The sequence below is a fragment of the Cololabis saira genome, chromosome 1 (assembly GCF_033807715.1).
Source record: "Cololabis saira isolate AMF1-May2022 chromosome 1, fColSai1.1, whole genome shotgun sequence".
NCBI classification, from domain to species: Eukaryota; Metazoa; Chordata; class Actinopteri; order Beloniformes; family Belonidae; genus Cololabis; species Cololabis saira.
In genome coordinates, this window is record NC_084587.1 from 81,177 (window position 1) to 104,647 (window position 23,471).

Below are 23,471 nucleotides of genomic sequence, written 5' to 3' on the forward strand. Positions count from 1 at the left end.
TCCTGAAGTTTGAATATGATCCTGGTTCCATTCTCCTGAAGTTTGAAGATTATCCTGGTTCCATTTTCCTGAAGTTTGCAGATAATCCCCAGCAGTTCCAGTCCAGTCGTCTGTCATCGTCGTCGGTGAGAATCTCTCCAGGAATCCGGTAAACGGATCTGCTAATCTGATCTCATTGTTGGGGGCTGAGCTCACTGCAAACGGCTGTAAAAGTGGAAATTCCAGAGTTTTTCTGGGGCCTGGCTTAACGGGAAGAGGGAAAACCCCGCAGAGCAGCGGCTATAAAAGCTGAGGAGAAGCTGCAGGAATTCACTCCTCCGTTCCTCCGTTCCTCCAGCTGCTGCTCTAAACTCTGCAGGTTTTCACTCCTCCGTCCGTCATCCTGCACTCCAGCTTCCTCTCTAAACTCTGAAGCTTTTCTACTTTCTACACCAGAGAAGATGACTTTCTCAGGAAGGAACGGTGTTTTCCTGCTGGTTGTTCTGGCTGCAGTCTGCGTCCAGCTCCACCACGGTGAGTTTCTCAGCGTTTTTCTGCAGCGTTTTTCTGCAGAGCAACAGGAAGCTGCAGATCTGCAGCTCGTTGTTCCAGAGCAGCGACTGTAAAACTCTGCATGTGGTTGGTTTCCTGCACATCAGTCGTTCCTTCTCCTCCCTGTGACTGTAAAGCTGCATGTCGTTGGTTTCCTGTATCTGACCGTCGTTCCTTCTCCTCCCTGCGACTGTAAACCTCTGTATTCATTGGTTTCCTGCACGTCTGACCGTCGTTCCTTCTCCTCCCTGCGACTGTAAAACTCTGTATTCGTTGGTTTCCTGCACATCAGTCGTTCCTTCTCCTCCCTGCGACTGTAAACCTCTGTATTGGTTGGTTTCCTGTATCTGACCGTGGTTATTTCTCCTCCTGCAGCGCAGCACTTCATCGGACGCTGCTTGTGTCCCCAGCCGGCCAAAGTGGCCCAAGGAAACATGTCGGACTTCCAGGTCGTGGAGAAACGGCCCGGATGTGACAGAACCGAGCTGATGTGAGTCTGAAGGTTCTGGCTGGAAACGTCTGGGTTCGTCCTGATTGATGGTTTTGATTCCAATCGTCCGTTTTTGTGTTTCAGAATCACCTTGAGCGGCCCGGGAAACTCCAGCGAGAAGAAATGCATCGACACTCGCACGAGGATGGCCCAAGCTTTTCTGAAGTGCTGGGAACGGTGAGTTCCCAGCACTTCTATATATATACTATATATATACTCCTATATATATATATATATATATATATATGTATATATATATATATATATACATATATATATATATATATATATATTTAATTTTTTCAATTTTATTTATATAGCGTCCAATACAACATACCTGTACCAGGTCCTGGACCAGGTCCTGGACCAGGTCCAGAACCCAGAACCCTCCCAGAGCCATACAGCTTCCTCTGGACTCTGTTCAGCCTCCAGATGTTCTGGTTCTGTTCTGATCCACTTTCCTCCCTCTCTCCAGGATAAACAGAGACGACGGCCGGAAGATCGAGTGTCTGAACAGGAAGAGGAGAGCAGACGACCGGGACCAGAACCGGACCAGAACCGAGCCTCCGACCCGGACCAGAACCGAGCCTCCGACCCGGACCAGAACCGAGCCTCCGACCCGGACCAGAACCGAGCCTCCGACCCGGACCGAGTCTCCGACCCGGACCAGAACCGAGCCTCCGACCGGGACCAGAACCGAGTCTCCGACCCGGACCAGAACCGAGTCTCCGACCCGGACCAGAACCGAGCCTCCGACCAGAACCGAGCCTCCGACCCGGCCTCTGAGGAGTGAATGAGCCGGGTTCCTGGGGGATCGGCCTCCGACCCAGACCCGGACCGGGACCCGGACCCGGACCCGGCAGGACTCGGTCCAGGTCCGTCCTGAGTGGCGTCAGGGACGTGAGCAGCAGAACCTTTAAATCCTTCTCTGGCTTCATAATATTTATGCTGATTTTATTTATTTAAATCATTTTTATATCTTTTACTATTTTTCTACAAACATTGAAGAAAATAAATTGAGTTTTGATACAACCCAGTGGTTTCTGCTTCATTTTATTTTATGGAGGCGGGTCCGGGGCCGGGGGGGGGGGGGGGCGGGGGGGGTCCGGGGGCCGGGCCTCCCCTGGCCGGGGGGGGGGGGGTCCGGGGGCCGGGCCTGCCCTGGCCGGGGGGGGGGGTCCGGGGGCCGGGCCTCCCCTGGCCGGGGGGGGGGGGGTCCGGGGGCCGGGCCTGCCCTGGCCGGGGGGGGGGGTCCGGGGGCCGGGCCTCCCCTGGCCGGGGGGTGCACGGGCGGGGCGCGGTGGCGGCGGTGGAGCCATTCTCAGGTGTCTATAGACGAATCCGGCGACCGGTTTGTGTGCGCCGCCATCTTGCGGCGGCGCCATTGCTGCGGTGGCAGGTGTCAATCTGCCACCGCAGCGCTGTTATTGTAACCTGACGCTCTACAGCATCATTATAGCTGGATTGATGATGTTAGACAGTGGCCTTCCATAAATAATGAAGGTATCTTAAATTAATGCTGATGTTAATTTATAAATAATGATTTGTTTGAGCGATAAGCAGGAAAGAATAGAGGAATAGGGAGATAAGGGAGTGTATGATTAAACACTGTAATATAGCTCTCTCCACCTCCTCTCCTTACGAGGCATGTCTGCACAATTAAATATTACGCCTGGCGTCCGATGACGAAAAAAAACGCAATTACAGGTCTCTAATTGAAGGGCAGAACTATCTCAGCTCCGGATGATACAGAATACATACATACATAACCCCAATCTGCAGATAAAACTAGTTTGTTGAGGAAAAAATATTTACTCTATTTGTAGCTGCAGAAGAAAAAAATAATCTCACGAGGAAAACAAAAATATTGCTCATGTCTCGGAGCCTCTTCAGCATAAAAAAAAAAGAAAAGAGAAGTAAGAGTAATAAAAAAGATGTACTGTATGTTGTACTATTATACTAATTTATTGAAACACATGGCGAGGTCAAACATCTACCAAAGCAGCTGTCAAACACTAAACAAGGTAGTAAGACGTGGGTTGTGCAGAACTGCGGCAGTAAATCCTCATCGGAGCTCCACTAGTAGTGATTTCATATGGATCAAACCGTTAATAATCATTATTTTCTCCATATACCGCTCCCTGGCTTCCTTGTTTAAGGTATCCAGGTAAATTCCAGTTCCTTTCCAGCAGTTTAACATCTTTTTTTTGCGTTCCGTCTGTTCACTTGGTGAAACAGAAAAGTGGTTTTGAAAGTCTGTCCCGTCTTCATTCACTATCAAAACAAATGCACGTGACGGGACAGGAGTTTTCCGATGATACAAATACATTAAGAGAGCCTGGCAGGGAGCGGAGTAATAGATCCATACGTATATATGTCTATGGGCTGGAGCGGAGGAGCGGAGCCGCCACCGCAGTAATGGCGGCCCGCTCGACTTCCGGGTTTCGCCGGATTCGTCTATAGGTGTGTCCCAATTCAGGGGCGGGGTCCTTCTGAGTCCGGTGTTCGTAGGAAACGCCTTCTAGACCGTGAAGGCCGGACCGAAGGCTGGACGGCTGGTGAAATGAGACGGTGTAGCCTGCGGGGGATTCCCTGGTTGTACCAGCTGTTCCCGCCCTTGTCCTACGTCACTAAACAAAGTAGAAAGACAGAAAGAAAGAAAGAAAACACGATAGAAAAGAAAGAAAGAACCAAAAGAAAAAAAAGAGTGCTGGACCCCCCGGGGAGGAGGAAACGGTGCTGGACCCCCCGGGGAGGAGGAAACGGTGCTGGACCCCCCGGGGAGGAGGAAACCGGTGTGCTGGACCCCCCGGGGAGGGAAACGGTGCTGGACCCCCCCGGGGAGAAAGAAACGGTGCTGGACCCCCCGGGGAGGGAAACGATGCTGGACCCCCCCGGGGAGGAGGAAACGGTGCTGGACCCCCCGGGGAGGGAAACGGTGCTGGACCCCCCCGGGGAGGGAAACGATGCTGGACCCCCCGGGGGAGGAGGAAACGGTGTGCTGGACCCCCCCCGGGGAGGGAAACGATGCTGGACCCCCCCGGGGAGGGAAACGGTGCTGGACCCCCCGGGGAGGAGGAAACGGTGCTGGACCCCCCGGGGAGGGAAACGGTGCTGGACCCCCCGGGGAGGAGGAAACGGTGCTGGACCCCCCGGGGAGGGAAACGGTGCTGGACCCCCCGGGGGAGGAGGGAAACGGTGCTGGACCCCCCCGGGGAGGAGGAAACGGTGCTGGACCCCCCCGGGGAGGGAAACCGATGCTGGACCCCCCGGGGAGGAGGGAAACGGTTGCTGGACCCCCCCGGGGAGGGAAAACGATGCTGGACCCCCCGGGGAGGAGGAAACGGTGCTGGACCCCCCCGGGGAGGGAAACGATGCTGGACCCCCCGGGGAGGAGGAAACGGTTGCTGGACCCCCCCGGGGAGGGAAACGATGCTGGACCCCCCGGGGAGGAGGAAACGATGCTGGACCCCCCGGGGAGGGAAACGGTGCTGGACCCCCCGGGGAGGAGGAAACGGTGCTGGACCCCCCGGGGAGGAGGGAAACGGTGCTGGACCCCCCGGGGGAGGAGGAAACGGTGCTGGACCCCCCGGGGAGGGGGAAACGGTACTGGACCCCCCCGGGGAGGGAGAAACGGTGCTGGACCCCCCCGGGGGAGGAGGAAACGATGCTGGACCCCCCGGGGAGGGAAACGGTGCTGGACCCCCCGGGGAGGAGGAAACGGTGCTGGACCCCCCGGGGAGGGAAACGGTGCTGGACCCCCCGGGGAGGGAGAAAGAAACGGTACTGGACCCCCCGGGGAGGGAAACGGTGCTGGACCCCCCGGGGAGGAGGAAACGGTGCTGGACCCCCCGGGGAGGGGGAAACGGTGCTGGACCCCCCGGGGAGGAAACGGGTGCTGGACCCCCCGGGGAGGGAAACGGTGCTGGACCCCCCGGGGAGGAGGAAACGGTGCTGGACCCCCCGGGGAGGGAAACGGTACTGGACCCCCCGGGGAGGAAACGGTTGCTGGACCCCCCGGGGAGGAGGAAACGGTGCTGGACCCCCCGGGGAGGAAACGGTACTGGACCCCCCGGGGAGGGAGAAACGGTGCTGGACCCCCCGGGGAGGAGGAAACGGTGCTGGACCCCCCGGGGAGGGAAACGGTGCTGGACCCCCCGGGGAGGAGGAAACGATGCTGGACCCCCCCGGGGAGGGGGGAAACGATGCTGGACCCCCCGGGGAGGGAAACGGTGCTGGACCCCCCCGGGGAGGGAAACGGTGCTGGACCCCCCGGGGAGGAGGAAACGGTGCTGGACCCCCCCGGGGAGGAAACGGTGCTGGACCCCCCCGGGGAGGAAACGGTGCTGGACCCCCCCGGGGAGGAGGAAACGATGCTGGACCCCCCGGGGAGGAGGAAACGGTGCTGGACCCCCCCGGGGAGGAAACGGTGCTGGACCCCCCGGGGAGGAAACGGTGCTGGACCCCCCGGGGAGGGAGACGGTGCTGGACCCCCCGGGGAGGGGGAAACGGTGCTGGACCCCCCCGGGGAGGAAACGGTGCTGGACCCCCCGGGGAGGAGGAAACGGTGCTGGACCCCCCGGGGAGGAGGGAAACGGTGCTGGACCCCCCGGGGAGGGGGAAACGGTGCTGGACCCCCCGGGGAGGAGGAAACGGTGCTGGACCCCCCGGGGAGGGGGAAACGGTGCTGGACCCCCCGGGGAGGAGGAAACGGTGCTGGACCCCCCGGGGAGGAAACGGTGCTGGACCCCCCCGGGGAGGAGGAAACAGTGCTGGATCCCCCGGGGAGGGAAACGGTGCTGGACCCCCCGGGGAGGAAACGGTACTGGACCCCCCGGGGAGGAGGAAAACGGTGCTGGACCCCCCGGGGAGGGGGAAATGGTGCTGGACCCCCCGGGGGGAGGAAACGGTACTGGACCCCCCGGGGAGGAGGAAACGGTGCTGGACCCCCCCCCCCGGGGAGGAGGAGGAAACGGTGCTGGACCCCCCCGGGAGGAGGAGGAAACGGTGCTGGACCCCCCGGGGAGGGGGAAATGGTGCTGGACCCCCCGGGGAGGAGGAAACGGTGCTGGACCCCCCGGGGAGGGAAACGGTGCTGGACCCCCCGGGGAGGAGGAAACGGTGCTGGACCCCCCGGGGAGGGAAACGGTGCTGGACCCCCCCGGGGAGGAGGAAACGGTGCTGGACCCCCCGGGGAGGAAACGGTGCTGGACCCCCCGGGGAGGAGGAAACGGTGCTGGACCCCCCGGGGAGGAAACGGTGCTGGACCCCCCGGGGAGGAAACGGTGCTGGACCCCCCGGGGAGGAGGAAACGGTGCTGGACCCCCCGGGGAGGAAACGGTGCTGGACCCCCCGGGGAGGAGGAAACGGTGCTGGACCCCCCGGGGAGGAAACGGTGCTGGACCCCCCGGGGAGGAAACGGTGCTGGACCCCCCGGGGAGGAAACGGTGCTGGACCCCCCGGGGAGGAGGAAACGGTGCTGGACCCCCCGGGGAGGAGGAAACGGTGCTGGACCCCCCGGGGAGGAGGAAACGGTGGTGGACCCCCCGGGGAGGGAAACGGTGCTGGACCCCCCGGGGAGGAGGAAACGGTGCTGGACCCCCCGGGGAGGAAACGGTGCTGGACCCCCCGGGGAGGAGGAAACGGTGCTGGACCCCCCCGGGGAGGGAAACGATGCTGGACCCCCCGGGGAGGAGGAAACAGTGCTGGACCCCCCGGGGAGGAGGAAACGGTGCTGGACCCCCCGGGGAGGAGGAAACGGTGCTGGACCCCCCGGGGAGGAAACGGTGCTGGACCCCCCGGGGAGGAGGAAACGGTGCTGGACCCCCCCGGGGAGGGAAACGATGCTGGACCCCCCGGGGAGGAGGAAACAGTGCTGGACCCCCCGGGGAGGAGGAAACGGTGTTGGACCCCCCGGGGAGGAGGAAACGGTGCTGGACCCCCCGGGGAGGAGGAAACAGTGCTGGACCCCCCGGGGAGGAGGAAACGGTGTTGGACCCCCCGGGGAGGAGGAAACGGTGCTGGACCCCCCGGGGAGGAGGAAACGATGCTGGACCCCCCGGGGAGGAGGAAACGGTGCTGGACCCCCCGGGGAGGAGGAAACGGTGCTGGACCCCCCGGGGAGGGAAACGGTGCTGGACCCCCCGGGGAGGGAAACGGTGCTGGACCCCCCGGGGAGGAGGAAACGATGCTGGACCCCCCGGGGAGGAGGAAACGGTACTGGACCCCCCGGGGAGGAAACGATGCTGGACCCCCCCGGGGAGGAAACGGTGCTGGACCCCCCGGGGAGGAGGAAACGGTGCTGGACCCCCCGGGGAGGAGGAAACGGTGCTGGACCCCCCGGGGAGGAAACGGTGCTGGACCCCCCCGGGGAGGAGGAAACGATGCTGGACCCCCCGGGGAGGAGGAAACGATGCTGGACCCCCCGGGGAGGAAACGGTGCTGGACCCCCCGGGGAGGAAACGGTGCTGGACCCCCCGGGGAGGAGGAAACGGTGCTGGACCCCCCGGGGAGGAAACGGTGCTGGACCCCCCCGGGGAGGAGGAAACGATGCTGGACCCCCCGGGGAGGAGGAAACGATGCTGGACCCCCCGGGGAGGAGGAAACGGTGCTGGACCCCCCCGGGGAGGAGGAAACGATGCTGGACCCCCCGGGGAGGAGGAAACGGTGCTGGACCCCCCCGGGGAGGGAAACGATGCTGGACCCCCCGGGGAGGAAACGGTGCTGGACCCCCCGGGGAGGGAAACGGTGCTGGACCCCCCGGGGAGGAGGGAACGGTGCTGGACCCCCCGGGGAGGAGGGAACGGTGCTGGACCCCCCGGGGAGGAGGGAACGGTGCTGGACCCCCCAGGTAAAGGAGGCCAGAAATGAAGGGACAGATTCTGAGTCTGTTCACCTGAACTGCTATTAAACTCTTTCCGCTATGAAACGCTAAATGCGTATTAGTTCTCGCTCACTGACAACAAATAACGGTAAATAACCTCTCACTGTAGGTGCAGCCTTCAAAACCGCCCTCCTCCTCGTGATCAACATCCTCCTTCGATAGCTCAGTTGGTAGAGCGGAGGACTGTAGTGGCTCAGCCAGGAATCCTTAGGTCGCTGGTTCGAATCCGGCTCGAAGGAAAGGTTGCTCTTTTTTTTATTAATTTCTCAAAGCAAATAAAACTGTGTCTACGGAACTTCATCCTTCCGATACGACTCTTCACACGACAGTTCTTGCAATCTTTGAATTTTGTCGTTTTATGTTCGTTTAGTATCTCACATATACATAGACATATAAACATAAACATATAGACATATATACATATAATATAAACATATATACATAGACATATAAATATAAACATATATACATATACATATATACATATAAATATAAACATATATACATATACATATATACATATAAATATAAACATATATACATATACATATATACATAGACATATAAACATAGATATATAAACATAGAAATATAAATATAGATATATAAATATAAACATATATATATATATATATATATATATATATATATATATATATATATATATATATATATATATATATATATATATATATATATATATATATATATATATATATATATATATATATATATATATATATGGGTTTGGGTTCAAGAAATTTGGGTTCAAGAAAAAACATGGCACGGACCTATGTATTTATACACTTAAGGAAATTGTCAGCCAGTACAGAAGTCATAACAGCACAATATTTATGTGTTTTCTGGATGCCTCACGTGCCTTTGATCGAATTCACCACGGTAAACTGTTCTTAAAATTACAGGAGAGAGGTGTCCCCTCATATCTTATAAGGATCCTACAGTTTTGGTATTCTCACCAGACTATGCAGGCTAGGTGGGGAAGGAGAACATCCACACCCTTTCTGGTGTCCAATGGCGTGCGCCAGGGGGGGATTTTATCGCCCTTATTATTTAATTTATATATGGATGATTTATCCAAACAGCTCAGTGAGTGTAAAACAGGTTGCATGGTGGGGGACATCCTTATCAATCATATGATTTACGCAGATGACTTAGTTGTACTGTCTCCATACAGTGCTGGCCTACAGCAGCTACTACGGGTCTGTACTAAATATGGTTTTTCTTTTGATATTTTGTTCAATCCTAAAAAGAGTGTTGTTATGATCTGCAGAACAAAGGACGATCTGAAGCTTTTACCTTTCCCTCTTTTTCTTTGGCTGGAGAAGTATTAGAGGTTGTAAAGAAGTTTAAATACCTGGGCCATATAATTAGGGATGATTTCTGTGACGATGATGATTTGCAGCGTCAGTGCTGTAAGCTATATGACCAAGCCAATATGCTGGCACGTAAGTTTCATATGTGTACGGATAGTGTTAAGATAGCACTGTTTAAAACATATTGCACTCCGCTATACACTGCTCACTTGTGGTGCCATTACACAAGTGCTAAAATAAAAAAGCTACAGGTGGCATATAATGATGCTTTTAGAATTTTTTTTAAAACTCCCTAGATGGACAAGTGCAAGTGTAATGTTTGTGACCAGTGATGTTCCCACTTTCCATGCTGTATTGAGGAATTTTATGTTTAGTTTTATGTGTAGACTGAAGGAGTCAAATAATGTTTTAATTATGGCCTTGACTGACACGACACAGAGCGATACAAGGTTCTCCTCCTGTTTCTGGAAACACTGGAGGAAATGTTTGTATGTTTTCAGCTAATTTGAATGGCACAAGGAAATGTTTGTATGTTTTTAAACTTATTTGAAGGGTACAAGTGAATCTCTTTCTCTTTGTGTTTAATGTCTGTGTATCTTGTTTTGTATTCTGGACCCAGTGTCTGCAAATAAAGTTTATATATATATATATATATATATATATATATATATATATATATATATATATATATATATATATATATATATATATATATATATATATATATATATATAGAGAGAGAGAGAGATAGACATATAAACAGACATAAATAGACATATACATAGACATAAAGCGCTGCCCGCTCCAAGATGGCGGCCCCGCGGCGCGTCAGCCCTCAACGACGTCATCAGGAGGCGACTTCCGCCCTCAAGGAAACACGTGCATTTATGACTGTTACCTGCATTATCTAGATCTCCTATTCATACTAGATATTTTTATAATTTACTCCATCATTGCACGTGCTGTTCCACACTATTTTATACCTTGTTGTTGTTTGTAAAGCAAGATTTGCTAATAAAGTTTAGAAAAAAAGGAGACACGTGCACGAGCACTGACTCTACTCTGCGCGCACACGAGAGAGAGAGATGGCGGAGCGGGACTTCCGGGCTCTTCAGGTGGCCTCCCGGATCCAGGACCGGGACCAGGTCCAGGTCTCCTCCCGGATCCAGGACCGGGACCGGGACCAGGACCGGATCCAGGACCAGGACCAGGTCCAGGTCTCCTCCCGGATCCAGGACCGGGACCGGGACCGGGACCAGGTCTCCTCCCGGATCCAGGACCAGGTCTCCTCCATCCTGGAGCTGCTGGCCCGGGCCGCCGTGCAGCAGATCTGCGGGCTGCTGGAGGAGGAGCGGGCGGGGATGAGGAGACAGCTGGAGCGGGTGGAGGAGGAGAGGGAGGAGCTGCGGAGGAGGCTGCAGCTGATGGAGGAGGTGGAGGAGGAGAGGGGAGACCAGGGGAAGGAGGAGCTGAGGAGGAGACTGCAGCTGATAGAGCAGGTGGAGGAGGAGAGGGGAGACCAGGGGAAGGAGGAGCTGAGGAGGAGACTGCAGCTGATAGAGCAGGTGGAGGGGGGGAAGGAGGTGCAGCAGGTGCAGCAGGACGAGGAGGGGAAGGAGGTGCTGAGGAGGAGGCTGCAGCTGATGGAGGAGGTGGAGGAGGAGAGGGGAGACCAGGGGAAGGAGGAGCAGCAGGTGCAGCGGGACGAGGAGGGGAAGGAGGTGCTGAGGAGGAGGCTGCAGCTGATGGAGGACAGGATGAGGAGCTGCGAGAGGAAAATGAGGAGACAGAGTCATCGCCAGGAGCCGGTTGGAGGTGAGAGGATGACCTGCCCCCCCAGGGGCCTCCAGAACTGTTTCCTAGGGGGGTCAGATGGTACCAGGGGCCTCCAAAACTGTTTCCTAGGGGGGTCAGATGGTACCAGGGGCCTCCAAAACTGTTTCCTAGGGGGGGGGGGGCAGATGGTACCAGGGGCCTCCGAAACTGTTTCCTAGGGGGGTCAGATGGTACCAGGGGCCTCCAAGACTGTTTTCTAGGGGGGGCAGATGGTACCAGGGGCCTCCAAAACTGTTTCCTAGGGGGGGCAGATGGTACCAGGGCCTCCAAAACTGTTTCCTAGGGGGGGCAGATGGTACCAGGGGCCTCCAAAACTGTTTCCTAGGGGGGCCAGATTAATTTTTAGGAATTAATATGAGAATCGATTTAGAATCGGAAAATCTATCTTTTCCACTTTTTCTGACTCTGTTTCCTGTGGACTTTTTCCAGGAAGTGATGACCATCAGCTGCAGGTGATTCCTGCTGGAGAAGACCAACCTGAAGACCAACTCCTGCACGGCTTAAAGGTACCATCATCCATCCATCCATCCATCCATCCATCCATCCATCCATCCATCCATCCATCCATCCATCCATCCATCCATCCATCCATCCATCCATTCATCAATTCAATTCAATTTCTATAGCGTCTATTACAACATAGTTGTCTCCAGGATCTTTCCAGAGATCCAGAACATGAACATAAACATAAACCCCCGAGCAATTATTACATAAACAATGGCAGGTAAAAACTCCCATAGTGGGAGAAAAGCCTTAAGCCAAACAGTGGCAAGAAAAACTCCCCTTTAGGAGGGAAGAAACCTTGAGCAGGACCAGGCTCATCAGGGGGGACCCTCCTGCCGAGGGCCGGACTGGGAGTCGGGGACGTCAACAGCACAGCAGGCAGGTGGAAGCAGCAACGGGATGACCGGGGGTGGGGACAGCACGCAGCTCCCGAAGCTCCGGCCCAATCAGCAAGTCCCAGGTTGAGAAGGGGCAGGGCCAGGCCCACGCTGCAGGTTCCGGTGTTGTGCATTCAGAGATGCTCTTCGCCACTGGCAGAGGTCATCCATCCATCATCCATTCATCCATCATCCATCCATCCATCATCCATTCATCCATCATCCATCCATCCATCATCCATCCATCCATCATCCATCCATCCATCCATCCATTCATATATCCATCATCCATTCATCCATCATCCATCCATCCATCATCCATCATCCATCCATCCATATATCCATCATCCATCCATCATTCCATCCATATATCCATCATCCATCCATCCATCATCCATCCATCCATATATCAATCATCCATCCATTCATCCGTCCATCATTGGATGATGGATGATGGATGGATGATGGATGGATGATGGATGATGGATGGATGATGGATGGATGATAATAATAATAATAATAATAATAATAATAATAATAATAATAATAATAATAATAATAATAATAATAATAATACATTTTATTTGTAGAGCACTTTTCATGAATAATCTCAAAGTGCTTACATAAACAAGGGAAAAAAATCAAGACACATGAAAGACTAGAAGTAAAAAAGGATAAAAATAATAAAAACCTCTAAAAAAGACCAGGGAAAGCCTTCCTGAACAGGAAAGTTTTAAGCCCCTTTTTAAAGGTGTCCACAGACCGGGGTTGACATAGCTGTTCAGGGAGGGAGTTCCAGATGTGGCTGTTCAGGGAGGGAGTTCCAGATGTTCAGGGAGGGAGTTCCAGATGTTCAGGGAGGGAGTTCCAGATGTTCAGGGAGGGAGTTCCAGATGTTCAGGGAGGGAGTTCCAGATGTGGCTGTTCAGGGAGGGAGTTCCAGATGTGGGTGTTCAGGGAGGGAGTTCCAGATGTTCCGGGAGGGAGTTCCAGATGTTCAGGGAGGGAGTTCCAGATGTGGCTGTTCAGGGAGGGAGTTCCAGATGTGGGTGTTCAGGGAGGGAGTTCCAGATGTTCCGGGAGGGAGTTCCAGATGTTCCGGGAGGGAGTTCCAGATGTTCAGGGAGGGAGTTCCAGATGTTCAGGGAGGGAGTTCCAGATGTTCAGGGAGGGAGTTCCACATGTGGGTGTTCAGGGAGGGAGTTCCACATGTGGGTGTTCAGGGAGGGAGTTCCAGATGTTCAGGGAGGGAGTTCCAGATGTTCAGGGAGGGAGTTCCAGATGTTCAGGGAGGGAGTTCCAGATGTGGGTGTTCAGGGAGGGAGTTCCAGATGTTCAGGGAGGGAGTTCCAGATGTTCAGGGAGGGAGTTCCAGATGTGGGTGTTCAGGGAGGGAGTTCCAGATGTTCAGGGAGGGAGTTCCAGATGTTCAGGGAGGGAGTTCCAGATGTGGGGGGCAGCGGAGCAGAAAGCTTGGTCTCCCATGGAGCAGAGTCGTGTGCGGGGCTGATAGAGGAGCTTGGTCTTTTGTGAGCGGAGGTTCCGGGTGGATGAGTGAGGGTCAGGAGGTCTTTGAGGTATTGAGGGGCAGTGCTGTAGATGCAGAGGTGGTGATGAGGTCAGTGCTGTAGATGCAGAGGTGGTGATGAGGTCAGTGCTGTAGATACAGAGGTGGTGATGAGGTCATTGCTGTAGATACAGAGGTGGTGATGAGGTCATTGCTGTAGATGCAGAGGTGGTGATGAGGTCAGTGCTGTAGATACAGAGGTGGTGATGAGGTCAGTGCTGTAGATACAGAGGGGGTGATGAGGTCATTGCTGTAGATGCAGAGGTGGTGAGGTCATTGCTGTAGATGCAGAGGTGGTGATGAGGTCATTGCTGTAGATGCAGGTGATGAGGTCAGTGCTGTAGATACAGAGGTGGTGATGAGGTCAGTGCTGTAGATGCAGAGGTGGTGATGAGGTCAGTGCTGTAGATGCAGAGGTGGTGATGAGGTCAGTGCTGTAGATGCAGAGGTGGTGATGAGGTCATTGCTGTAGATGCAGAGGTGGGTGATGAGGTCATTGCTGTAGATACATAGGTGGTGATGAGGTCATTGCTGTAGATACAGAGGTGGTGATGAGGTCATTGCTGTAGATACAGAGGTGGATGATGAGGTCATTGCTGTAGATGCAGAGGTGGTGATGAGGTCATTGCTGTAGATGCAGAGGTGGTGATGAGGTCATTGCTGTAGATACAGAGGTGGATGATGAGGTCAGTGCTGTAGATGCAGAGGTGGTGATGAGGTCATTGCTGTAGATGCAGAGGTGGTGATGAGGTCATTGCTGTAGATACAGAGGTGGTGATGAGGGCGATCTTGAATTGGATTCTTGAGGTTATGGGAAGCCAGTGTGGGTTCTGGAGAATAGGGCTGATATGGTCGTATTTGCGGGTTTTCATCAGAGTTCGGGCAGCACAGTTCTGAATGAGTTGGAGTTTCCCAAGGTGTTTGTTGGGGATACCGATGAGCAGGCTGTTACAGTAGTCAAGCCTGGAGGAGATAAGAGCGTGGACGAGTTCTCTGCATCGGGGAAAGTGAGGAAGGGGCGGAGTTTGGATAGGTTCTTTATGTGGAAGAAGCAAGTTTGGTACAGATGTTTGATGTGGTTTACGAAGGTGAGTTGTGGTCCAGCTTCACACTGAGGTTTGTAACAGAGGTAGAGAGGGGGATGTCTTGACCGGAGAAGGAGATGGTGGTTATGGGTGATGACTGGACCTGGTGAGGGGGGCATATTTGTATGGCTTCGGTTTTGGAACTGTTTAGTTGGAGGAAGTTGTGACTCATCCACACCCTAATCTCCTCCAGGCAGTTGGAGAGGGCTTGAGTGGGTGAAGATGAGAGGACTGGGGTGGAACGAAGGTTGGGGTGAGTCCGGATGTACAGCTGAGTGTCATCAGCATAGCAGTGAAGAGATGCCGTGCCGGCTGATGACACGACCCAGGGGCAGCATGTACAGGATAAAAAGGAGAGGTCCTAGGACAGATCCTTGGGGGACACCACACGTAACCAGGGCTGTTTGGGACTTGGAAGATCCCAAGCTGACATGATGGATGGATGGATGATGGATTTTCAATTCAATTTTATTTCAATTCAATTTTATTTATCCGGCTTGCAAACATGCACAAAAGAGAAAAAAAGGGGGGCCGGCACAAGAAACTACAGGAACGATGGACAAAAACGATAGCTATGAGATATTTAGAATAAATAAAAATGGAAATGGAGAAGAGAGGAAGGGAAGAGGAGAGGAGGAGAAGGGTGAGAGGCACCGCCCAGCGGATCATGTCGGTCCCCCCTGCAGCATAGGCCTATAGCAGCATATCTACCACCAAGCTATATTTGAGACTAACTATTATAGTCTTGTTCTATAGCTGCAACTATGACTACTGACTCTAACACACTAGAGTTTACACTACCTAGAGATTTACCAACACCAGCTAGAGGTTTACTAAACACTAACTATAGGCTTTACTAAACAGAAAGGTTTTAAGTTTAGTTTTAAAGGTGGAGGTGGTGTCAGCCTCATTAACCCAGATTGGAAGTTGGTTCCATAGTAATGGTGCCTGATAGCAGAACGCCCGCCCTCCAAATCTACATTTAGATACTCTAGGAACTACGAGTAAACCTGCACTCTGAGAGCGGAGAGCTCTGCCAGGAACATAAGGCTCTATCAGGTCTTGCAAATAATGCGGAGCTAAGCCGTTTTGGGCTTTATGCGCAAGTAATAACATTTTAAATTGGATTCTGAATTTTACGGGTAGCCAATGGAGCGACGCTAACACTGGAGAGACGTGGTCTCTCCTGCTGGATGATGGATGGATGAATGGATGATGGAACAAGACCAAGGGTGGCTAAAAAAATGAGCTGGTTATTTCCCCGGGTTTGTCGTCTCTGCAGGAGGAAGCCGTCGTGTTGCCGCTGGTGAAGCAGGAGGAACCGGAGCCAGAACCGGAGCCAGACGGCTGCAGCCTGGACCTGAAGGTGGAGCTGAACATCCTGGCCAGCTGTGGTGAGTCAGGTTTCATCGTTTATCTGCACTAGTTACTTTAATTTGAAGATTTTATTTCCAACATGCATGTTAAAAAAGAGTACAAAAAAGTAAAAAACAGAATACAACTATATATATATATATATATATATATATATATATATATATATATATATATATATATACACACAGTACAGATGAATGGTGTGTCCATACTTTAAATACATCCCCAGTATTTATAAAATATCCCCTGTATTTGTCCCGCTTGTTTTATTTCTGTGTGAAACCTTGTCTCTGTTGTAGAAATAAACTTGACTTGTTTGTTCCGGTTCAGGCCCGCAGCCCGAGAGGGAAACCCGTCCGGAGGATGTTGGTGTCACCAGGCCCGGTTCTGAACCGGACCGGGCCTGCAGGTCTGGGCTGAAACGCCGGTCCGACCAGGTCCTGGTTCTGGAGGGTCCGGACCTGACCCATGACCTCAGCACCGACGACCCGGACCCGGGCCCGGACCTGGACCTGGACCTGGTCTGGATGCAGGAGCGGGTCGGCCCCCTGGGGGCCTACGCCGTGGCCCGGCTGGGTTTGGGCCCGGACGCCGGGCCCACCACCGTGTTCCCCGGACCGGGACCAGACGGGCCGGACGGACCGGTTCTCTTCAAACACGACGTCGGGGGAACAGACACGTTCAAGACGACAGTAAGAGCAAACGGCCACTTGTATCCGTGTGTAGCAGGGCGAGTGCTACGGGGGCACGACCGACAGGATAGAAAGGACACAGAGTTTTGTGCAGAACCCTTTATTACTCAAAATCACAGCCACACATGCACAAGCACACCAGCCGACATCAGCAGCAGCTCCTCCGACCTCCTTGCAGCTTCTCTGTCTCTCCCTTATAAGGCTGGCAGGGTGGGGAGGCTGACGGGCCACACCTGTGTCCCGTCAGCCTCCGTCAGAGTGGCTGCAGCTCCTCCACCCTGCCACACACCCCCAACGCCAAACTCGTGCCGGGGTCCGTCCGGCCGAGCCTACTCCCTCCCCGCCCCCTCAGAGTGGGAGAGGAAGCCCGGAAATGCTGTCTGCCCCCCCGGGCCTTCCTGGCCCGGACCCGTCGGGAGGCCGCCCTCGGCGTCCGGCCGACCAGCGGGAATGGTCGGGGGGCCGTCCACCTCCAGGACCGCCTCCTCCACGGCGCAGCACTGCTCTGGAGCTGGTGTGTCCAGGACCGCCTCCTCCGTAACGCCGCCCTGCTCCGGCTGCTGGTCTGCCTCCAGCTCCGCAGCCCCCTCCGACTCCGCCTCCAGCTCGGGAGCCATCGCCTGGCGACCTGCAGCCACTTCCTCCCGGCCGGTCGGCTGCAGCCCCGCCAGCGCTGCCGCGGCGAACCTCGGGCGTGGCGCAGGGGTGGGTCGCTGGGAGGTGGGGGGAGGTGAGGGTAGGTGCGTAGATTGACCGGTAAATCGAGAGCTTCTCCTTTCGACTCAGCTCCCTCTTCACCACGACGGTCCGGTACATCGACCGCATTACTGCGGACGCTGCACCGATCCGTCTGTCAATCTCCCGCTCCATCATTCCCTCACTCGTGAACAATGAGATACTTGAACTCCTCCACCTGAGGCAGGACTTCTCCACCCACCCGGAGAAGGCACGCCACCCTTTCCCGGTGGAGAACCATGGCCTCGGTCTTGGAGGTGCTGATTCTCATCCCTGCCGCGTCGCACTCGGCCGCAAACCGCCAACATGCACCGGGAACAAGTCTGACTTACTGCCGGCAATGCGAACCAGACTCCTCTCCGATCATACAGAGACCGGACAGCCCTTAGTAGAGGGCCCCGGACTCCATACTCAGTCAGCACCCCCCACAGACCTGGACCTGGACTCACTTTTTTAAACAGAGGGACCACCACCCCGGTTTGCCACTCCAGCGGTACTGTCCCCTTCCTCCATGCGATGTCGCAGAGGCGTGTCAACCAAGACAGCCCTACGACATCCAGAGACTTGAGGTACTCGGGGCGAATCTCATCCACCCCCGGTGCCACTGAGGAGCTTACGAACCACCTCAGTGACCTCGGCTTGGGTGATGGATGAGCACGCCTCCGAGTCCCCACTATGGAATTCATTGTCGACAATTTTGATTATCGATTTTTGTCGACAACGTCGACGAATCGTTGCAGCCCTAGTCCCACGGGCAAAGACCCGGCCACCAGGCGCTCGCCATCGAGCCCCAACCCCAGGCCTGGCTCCAGGGAGGGGCCCCGGTGACCCGCCGATCCGGGCGACGTAACGGTCCTCGCTGTCTTCCTCTTCATAACAAGCTTGTGAACCGCTCTTAGTCTGGCCCGTCACCCAGGACCTGGTTGCCATGGGAGACCCTACCAGGGGCGTAAGTGCCCCCGACAACATAGCTCCTAGGATCACTCGGGCACACAAACCCCTCCACCACAGTAAGGTGGAGGTTCAAGGAGGGGTACTACAGTTATTATTACAGTTATTATTATTATTATTATTATTATTATTATTATTATTATTATTTTGTGTCGCCTCGTGATACTTCATTTGTTCTTCTTGGATATTCTATTATGTTAAAAGGTGGGCAAGATCAGCTTTATGCTTCAAGTCCAGACCTTTTCGGTCAAAATAATCACCATGTTGACCAAAGAAAAACCTGTAAATGTTTATTATCTTGCTTATTGATTTTTATGCTTATAATTGACCGAAATAAAGATGAACTAACTAACTAACTTACCCGCTGGCCCTCAGGAAAGGACTGCCTTCGCCAGCTCCTTGGACATGGCCGTCACGGCCCCGCCCACCAAGCGCCAGCCCCACCGGACCCCCGGTAAAGAACCGTTGGTCTGCAGTATCTGCCGGCGGGTCCTCCCCTCGGCCGCCGCCCTGGAGCAGCACCGGCGCGTCCACACCGGGGGGAGACCCTACACCTGCCACCCCACCGGGGAGAGACCCTACGCCTGCCCGCCCACCGGGGAGAGACCCTACGCCTGCCCCCCCACCGGGGAGAGACCCTACGCCTGCCCCCCCACCGGGGAGAGACCCTACGCCTGCCCCCACTGCGGGAAGGGCTTCGCCCAGCCCAACAACCTGCGGGTGCACCTGCTGGTGCACAGCGGCGAGCGCCGCTACCGCTGCTCGCTCTGCGGAAAGAGCTTCATCTCGTCCAGCCACCTGAAGAGACACCGCACCGTCCACACGCAGGAGAAACCGTACAGCTGCCAGCGCTGCGGCCAGGCCTTCAGCCAGATGTGCAGCGTCCGCCGCCACCGCCAGCAGTCGGGGTGCGGCCTGTAGGGGGGTGTCGCAGGGCGGCCTATAGACCCCCAGGGGGGTCTACAGACCTGTAGACCCCCAGGGGGGGCCACAGGGGGGTCTCCAGGTCTGTAGACCCCCAGGGGTGTTGCAGGGCGGTCTGTAGACCCCCTGGGGGTGTCATGTGGTCTGTAGACCCCTGGGGGTCTCATGTGGTCTGTAGACCCCCAGGGGGGTCTCATGTGGTCTGTAGACCCCCACACTGCAGCACATCTTCACTTGACTGAGGATAAACCGTTCAAAGATCTTCAGACCTCCCGATTCTCCCGACTGTCTTTCCATGTCGTCTCATGTGGTGTTTTTTTTGTTTCACATCGTATATGCTTTTATAAAACGGTTACCAATAATTCGAATATGAAAGAGGAAAACACAATCTATTTAATGTAGTTTTTAATTAATCATAAATACATATTATCCAGTAAAAATATCCCCACTGTGTAAAACAATAGTCCATCTCTCCAGATGTAGCTCCGCATGTCGGAGACAGGAACTCCTCCATCCATCCATCGTTAGCTCCTCCCCGCTAACATTAGCTCCTCCCCGGAGATCAACGTTGACCCCTGATCTAAGTAGTTGTAAACGCTGCAGATGAAAACAGTCCAAGACCTTCTGAGCTGGAAACAACTGGTGAACAAAAGTGACCCTTTTAGCTGCTGAATATGTTCAGAAATGTTCCTGTAATGTTCTGTAACGTGGACCAACTGGCGTCTAAAAGACAGTTCTGTAGTAACAACAGGGTTCAAACTAGTTCAGGTACAGTAAAGGAAGTTTCAGGCTTCAGTTTCTCCAATGTATTCTGTTTTACTTCTGTTTATGTCGCCGATAATAATTGTGATCAAACTGTCTAAAGGTGTAGCACAACTACACATTAAACGGGTTAAATAGTTGATAATTGTCTTTTTGAGGCGCTGCTACTGTAATGAAGGAAAATTAGTAAAATGATAATAAATCAGTCGTCTGAAAGGATTTTAGAAAAAAACATGAAAAACCGACTCAAAGTTGGGATCTTGATATTGAAGTGTGGATATATTATCCATTTAATTGTCAGACGATTATGGGATGGTGATGAACATAAGTGAAAATAAACTTCAAAATACTTCAGGAAACTATATAAACAAGAATGAAATAATTAATGAGCTTAATAACCTAAAAACGTTGGCATTCTGCAGCAACTATACAGGACTGTCTCAGAAAAATTTGAATATTGTGATTTTCTGTAATGCAATTACAAAAATGTCATCCATTCTGGATTCATTACAAATCAACTGAAATATTGCAAGCCTTTAATTATTTTAATCTTGCTGATCATGGTTTACAGTTTACGAAAACTCAAATATCCTATCTCAAAAAATTTGAATATTCTGGGAATCTTAATCTTAAACTGTAAACCGTAATCAGCAATATTAAAATAATAAAAGGCTTGCAATATTTCAGTTGATTTGTAATGAATCCAGAATGGATGACATTTTTGTTTTTTTTTAATTGCATTACAGAAAATAAAGAACTTTATCACAATATTCTAATTTTCTGAGACAGTCCTATAACTCGTCCCCTGAACTTCAGAAGTGAGAAGATAAACCTTGAAACTTCGGAGCTAAAAAACTGATGAAAAATTGACAAAAAAGTGCTGAAAATGTGTGACATCAAACCAGAATGATCTGCAGGACGGTTAAGCCCCGAGGAAGATTCCAGCCGAGCTGCAGGTTTGTTCCCGTGGACACCGATAGTTCTCTTCCTTTCTTTGGGCCCAGAAAGACTTTCCACTTCCTGGACTTCAGAAAATCAAATGAAAGCATCTTTTCTGGTGTTTCTCAGAAACGGAGACTCTTCTTCATGAAAAAAGCACTTTAAATGTTGTCCCTGGATGTGTGGAGATCCGGTTCTCCGTGTTCGTTGGTATCAAGTTCTCGTGTTGTCATGACGACGCCGGCGATGTTTATTTGTTACACATTTTATACAAATTGAGCCTGTAAAAGGCCATTTAAAGAAGCTGATGTTTCGCTCTCAACAAATATGTGAAATGGTGTCTGTGTTGACGTTGGATGTAATCTTAGCTAAGTATTCTTTCATGATGTTATTTAAAAATGAAAGTTCTCATTAAAGGTGTTGAAAGGTTGATGATAAACCTGGATTTGTTGTCATCATTTCTGTAAAACGTATTTATTCAGGTCTGAGAACGTCCTGGTCTGGGGTTTGTGTTTGCTTTATTTATATTTATATACGACTTTATTTTGTGTTTGCTTTATTTATATTTATATACGACTTTATTTTGTGTTTGCTTTATTTATATTTATATACAACTTTATTTTGTGTTTGGTTTATTTATATTTATATACAACTTTATTTTGTGTTTGCTTTATTTATATTTATATACGACTTTATTTTGTGTTTGCTTTATTTATATTTATATACGACTTTATTTTGTGTTTGCTTTATTTATATTTATATACAACTTTATTTTGTGTTTGGTTTATTTATATTTATATACAACTTTATTTTGTGTTTGCTTTATTTATATTTATATACAACTTTATTTTGTGTTTGCTTTATTTATATTTATATACAACTTTATTTTGTGTTTGGTTTTTTATCCACGAGTGGTCGGTGTGTTTTGTACGACGAAGTATTAGGTCCAAACGAAGACAAAAAAAATTAGGAAATTAGTCATAATATTATGAGAATAAAGGCGTAAAATTACGAGAATAAAGACATAATGTTGCGAGAATGAAGTCATAATATTACAAGAATAAAGTCGTAATATTACGACTTTATTCTCATAATATTATGACTTTATTCTCGTAATTTCCTTTTTTTGTCTTAGTTTGACCCTAATACTCCGTCGTAATATTGTTGTTTTTTTCTTGTTAATTTAACTTTATTTAATGCTAATGGGACGTTGTTACGCCAGGTGATGTTCCTGTTTTCATCCGGCGGAATATCTTAAAAAGAGATTTAAATTTGAGGTAGATCAATGTTCCTTCTGCAAAAAGGATGAAGAAACACTGGATCATTTGGTTTATCAATGTCCTTCGTCTGATTGTTTCTGGACAGACAGACAAGTGGATTTCTCTTAAAATTAATAATGTTCCACCTTTTGAATGAAGCCATATTATTTTCTTTATGGATGATTTGGAATTTTCTGTTTCTGACGTTATTAATATAATTTTGTTACTGGGTAAGTATTAATTGTGCCAAATGGAGAAATTGTAAATCCTCCTTCCGTTTTATTAACGATTTTAAGATTTTTTTTCACATGTCTCAAAAGAGTAGAAAACAAAAATGCAAGTAAAATAAGTCTAGACATTGCTCGTTATTTGTTATTCTAATTGAATAATTCCTCTCCTTTTCTATGCTCCATTATGTGAATATGAATGCTTAATTTATTTATTTTGTTAATCATATGCACCTTTTAATTCTTAGAGCGCCTTGTTTTTTGTTTTCCTTACAAGAATCCCCATTTTTTTTTATTTTCCTTTCTTTTCATATTGCATTTAAATTGATATTTGTCCATTATCCGCTTTGAGATTCGTATATTTTCAATAAAGTTTTGTTTTAAAAAACCTGGATTCCATCCGGCCACCAGGGGGCGCATCGGCCTGACAGAAAAGGGGGGAGGAACTCAGTCTTATTTTATTTATTTGTTTTAATTATTTTATTTACTGATTTTTCTTTTGATTTCTTTCTTTTCTTCCCCTATTATTGTCCTTGTGAGTGAGACTGTAACCTGATGTATTGCATCATCACCATCTTCATCACCATCATCATCATCATCATCTTCATCATCATCATCACCATCATCATCACCTTCATCATCATCATCATCACCATCATCATCATCTTCATCTTCATCATCATCATCATCTTCATCACCATCATCATCATCATCTTCATCATCATCATCACCATCACCATCTTCATCATCACCATCTTCATCATCACCTTCATCTTCATCATCACCTTCATCATCATCACCTTCATCATCATCATCATCACCTTCATCTTCATCATCACCATCTTCATCATCACCTTCATCTTCATCATCACCTTCATCTTCATCATCATCACCTTCATCATCATCATCATCACCATCATCATCATCATCACCTTCATCTTCATCATCACCTTCATCTTCATCATCACCATCTTCATCATCATCATCATCACCATCAT

General features: G+C 51.3%; 2 protein-coding genes and 1 non-coding gene across 11 annotated transcripts; all 3 read left to right on the plus strand.

The window, feature by feature from the left end:
* The first annotated feature begins 327 nt into the window (after window positions 1-327).
* LOC133450085 (serine/arginine repetitive matrix protein 2-like) lies at window positions 328-2,053 on the plus strand. 9 transcript variants are annotated; one of them, XM_061728815.1, is made up of 6 exons: window positions 328-513; window positions 907-1,021; window positions 1,106-1,198; window positions 1,497-1,609; window positions 1,658-1,703; window positions 1,734-2,053. In XM_061728815.1, the coding sequence occupies exons 1-6, from the start codon at window positions 441-443 to the stop codon at window positions 1,816-1,818; spliced, it is 525 nt and encodes a 174-aa protein (XP_061584799.1). In that variant the 5' UTR covers window positions 328-440; the 3' UTR covers window positions 1,819-2,053. The 9 variants fall into 9 exon arrangements, with proteins under 9 accessions (XP_061584799.1, XP_061584802.1, XP_061584805.1 ...); XM_061728818.1 differs by having other exon boundaries at window positions 1,758-2,053; XM_061728821.1 differs by having other exon boundaries at window positions 1,658-1,699; window positions 1,772-2,053.
* A 6,003-nt stretch (window positions 2,054-8,056) lies between these two features.
* trnay-gua (transfer RNA tyrosine (anticodon GUA)) lies at window positions 8,057-8,143 on the plus strand. Its single transcript is given in 2 exon segments — window positions 8,057-8,093; window positions 8,108-8,143. It is a non-coding gene; the product is annotated as a tRNA-Tyr (tRNA).
* A 2,180-nt stretch (window positions 8,144-10,323) lies between these two features.
* LOC133449270 (zinc finger protein 358-like) lies at window positions 10,324-19,343 on the plus strand. Its single transcript, XM_061728406.1, has 7 exons — window positions 10,324-10,389; window positions 10,516-10,620; window positions 10,891-11,053; window positions 11,504-11,580; window positions 15,890-16,001; window positions 16,315-16,676; window positions 18,738-19,343. The coding sequence occupies exons 1-7, from the start codon at window positions 10,324-10,326 to the stop codon at window positions 19,281-19,283; spliced, it is 1,431 nt and encodes a 476-aa protein (XP_061584390.1). The 3' UTR covers window positions 19,284-19,343.
* The last annotated feature ends 4,128 nt before the right edge of the window (window positions 19,344-23,471 follow it).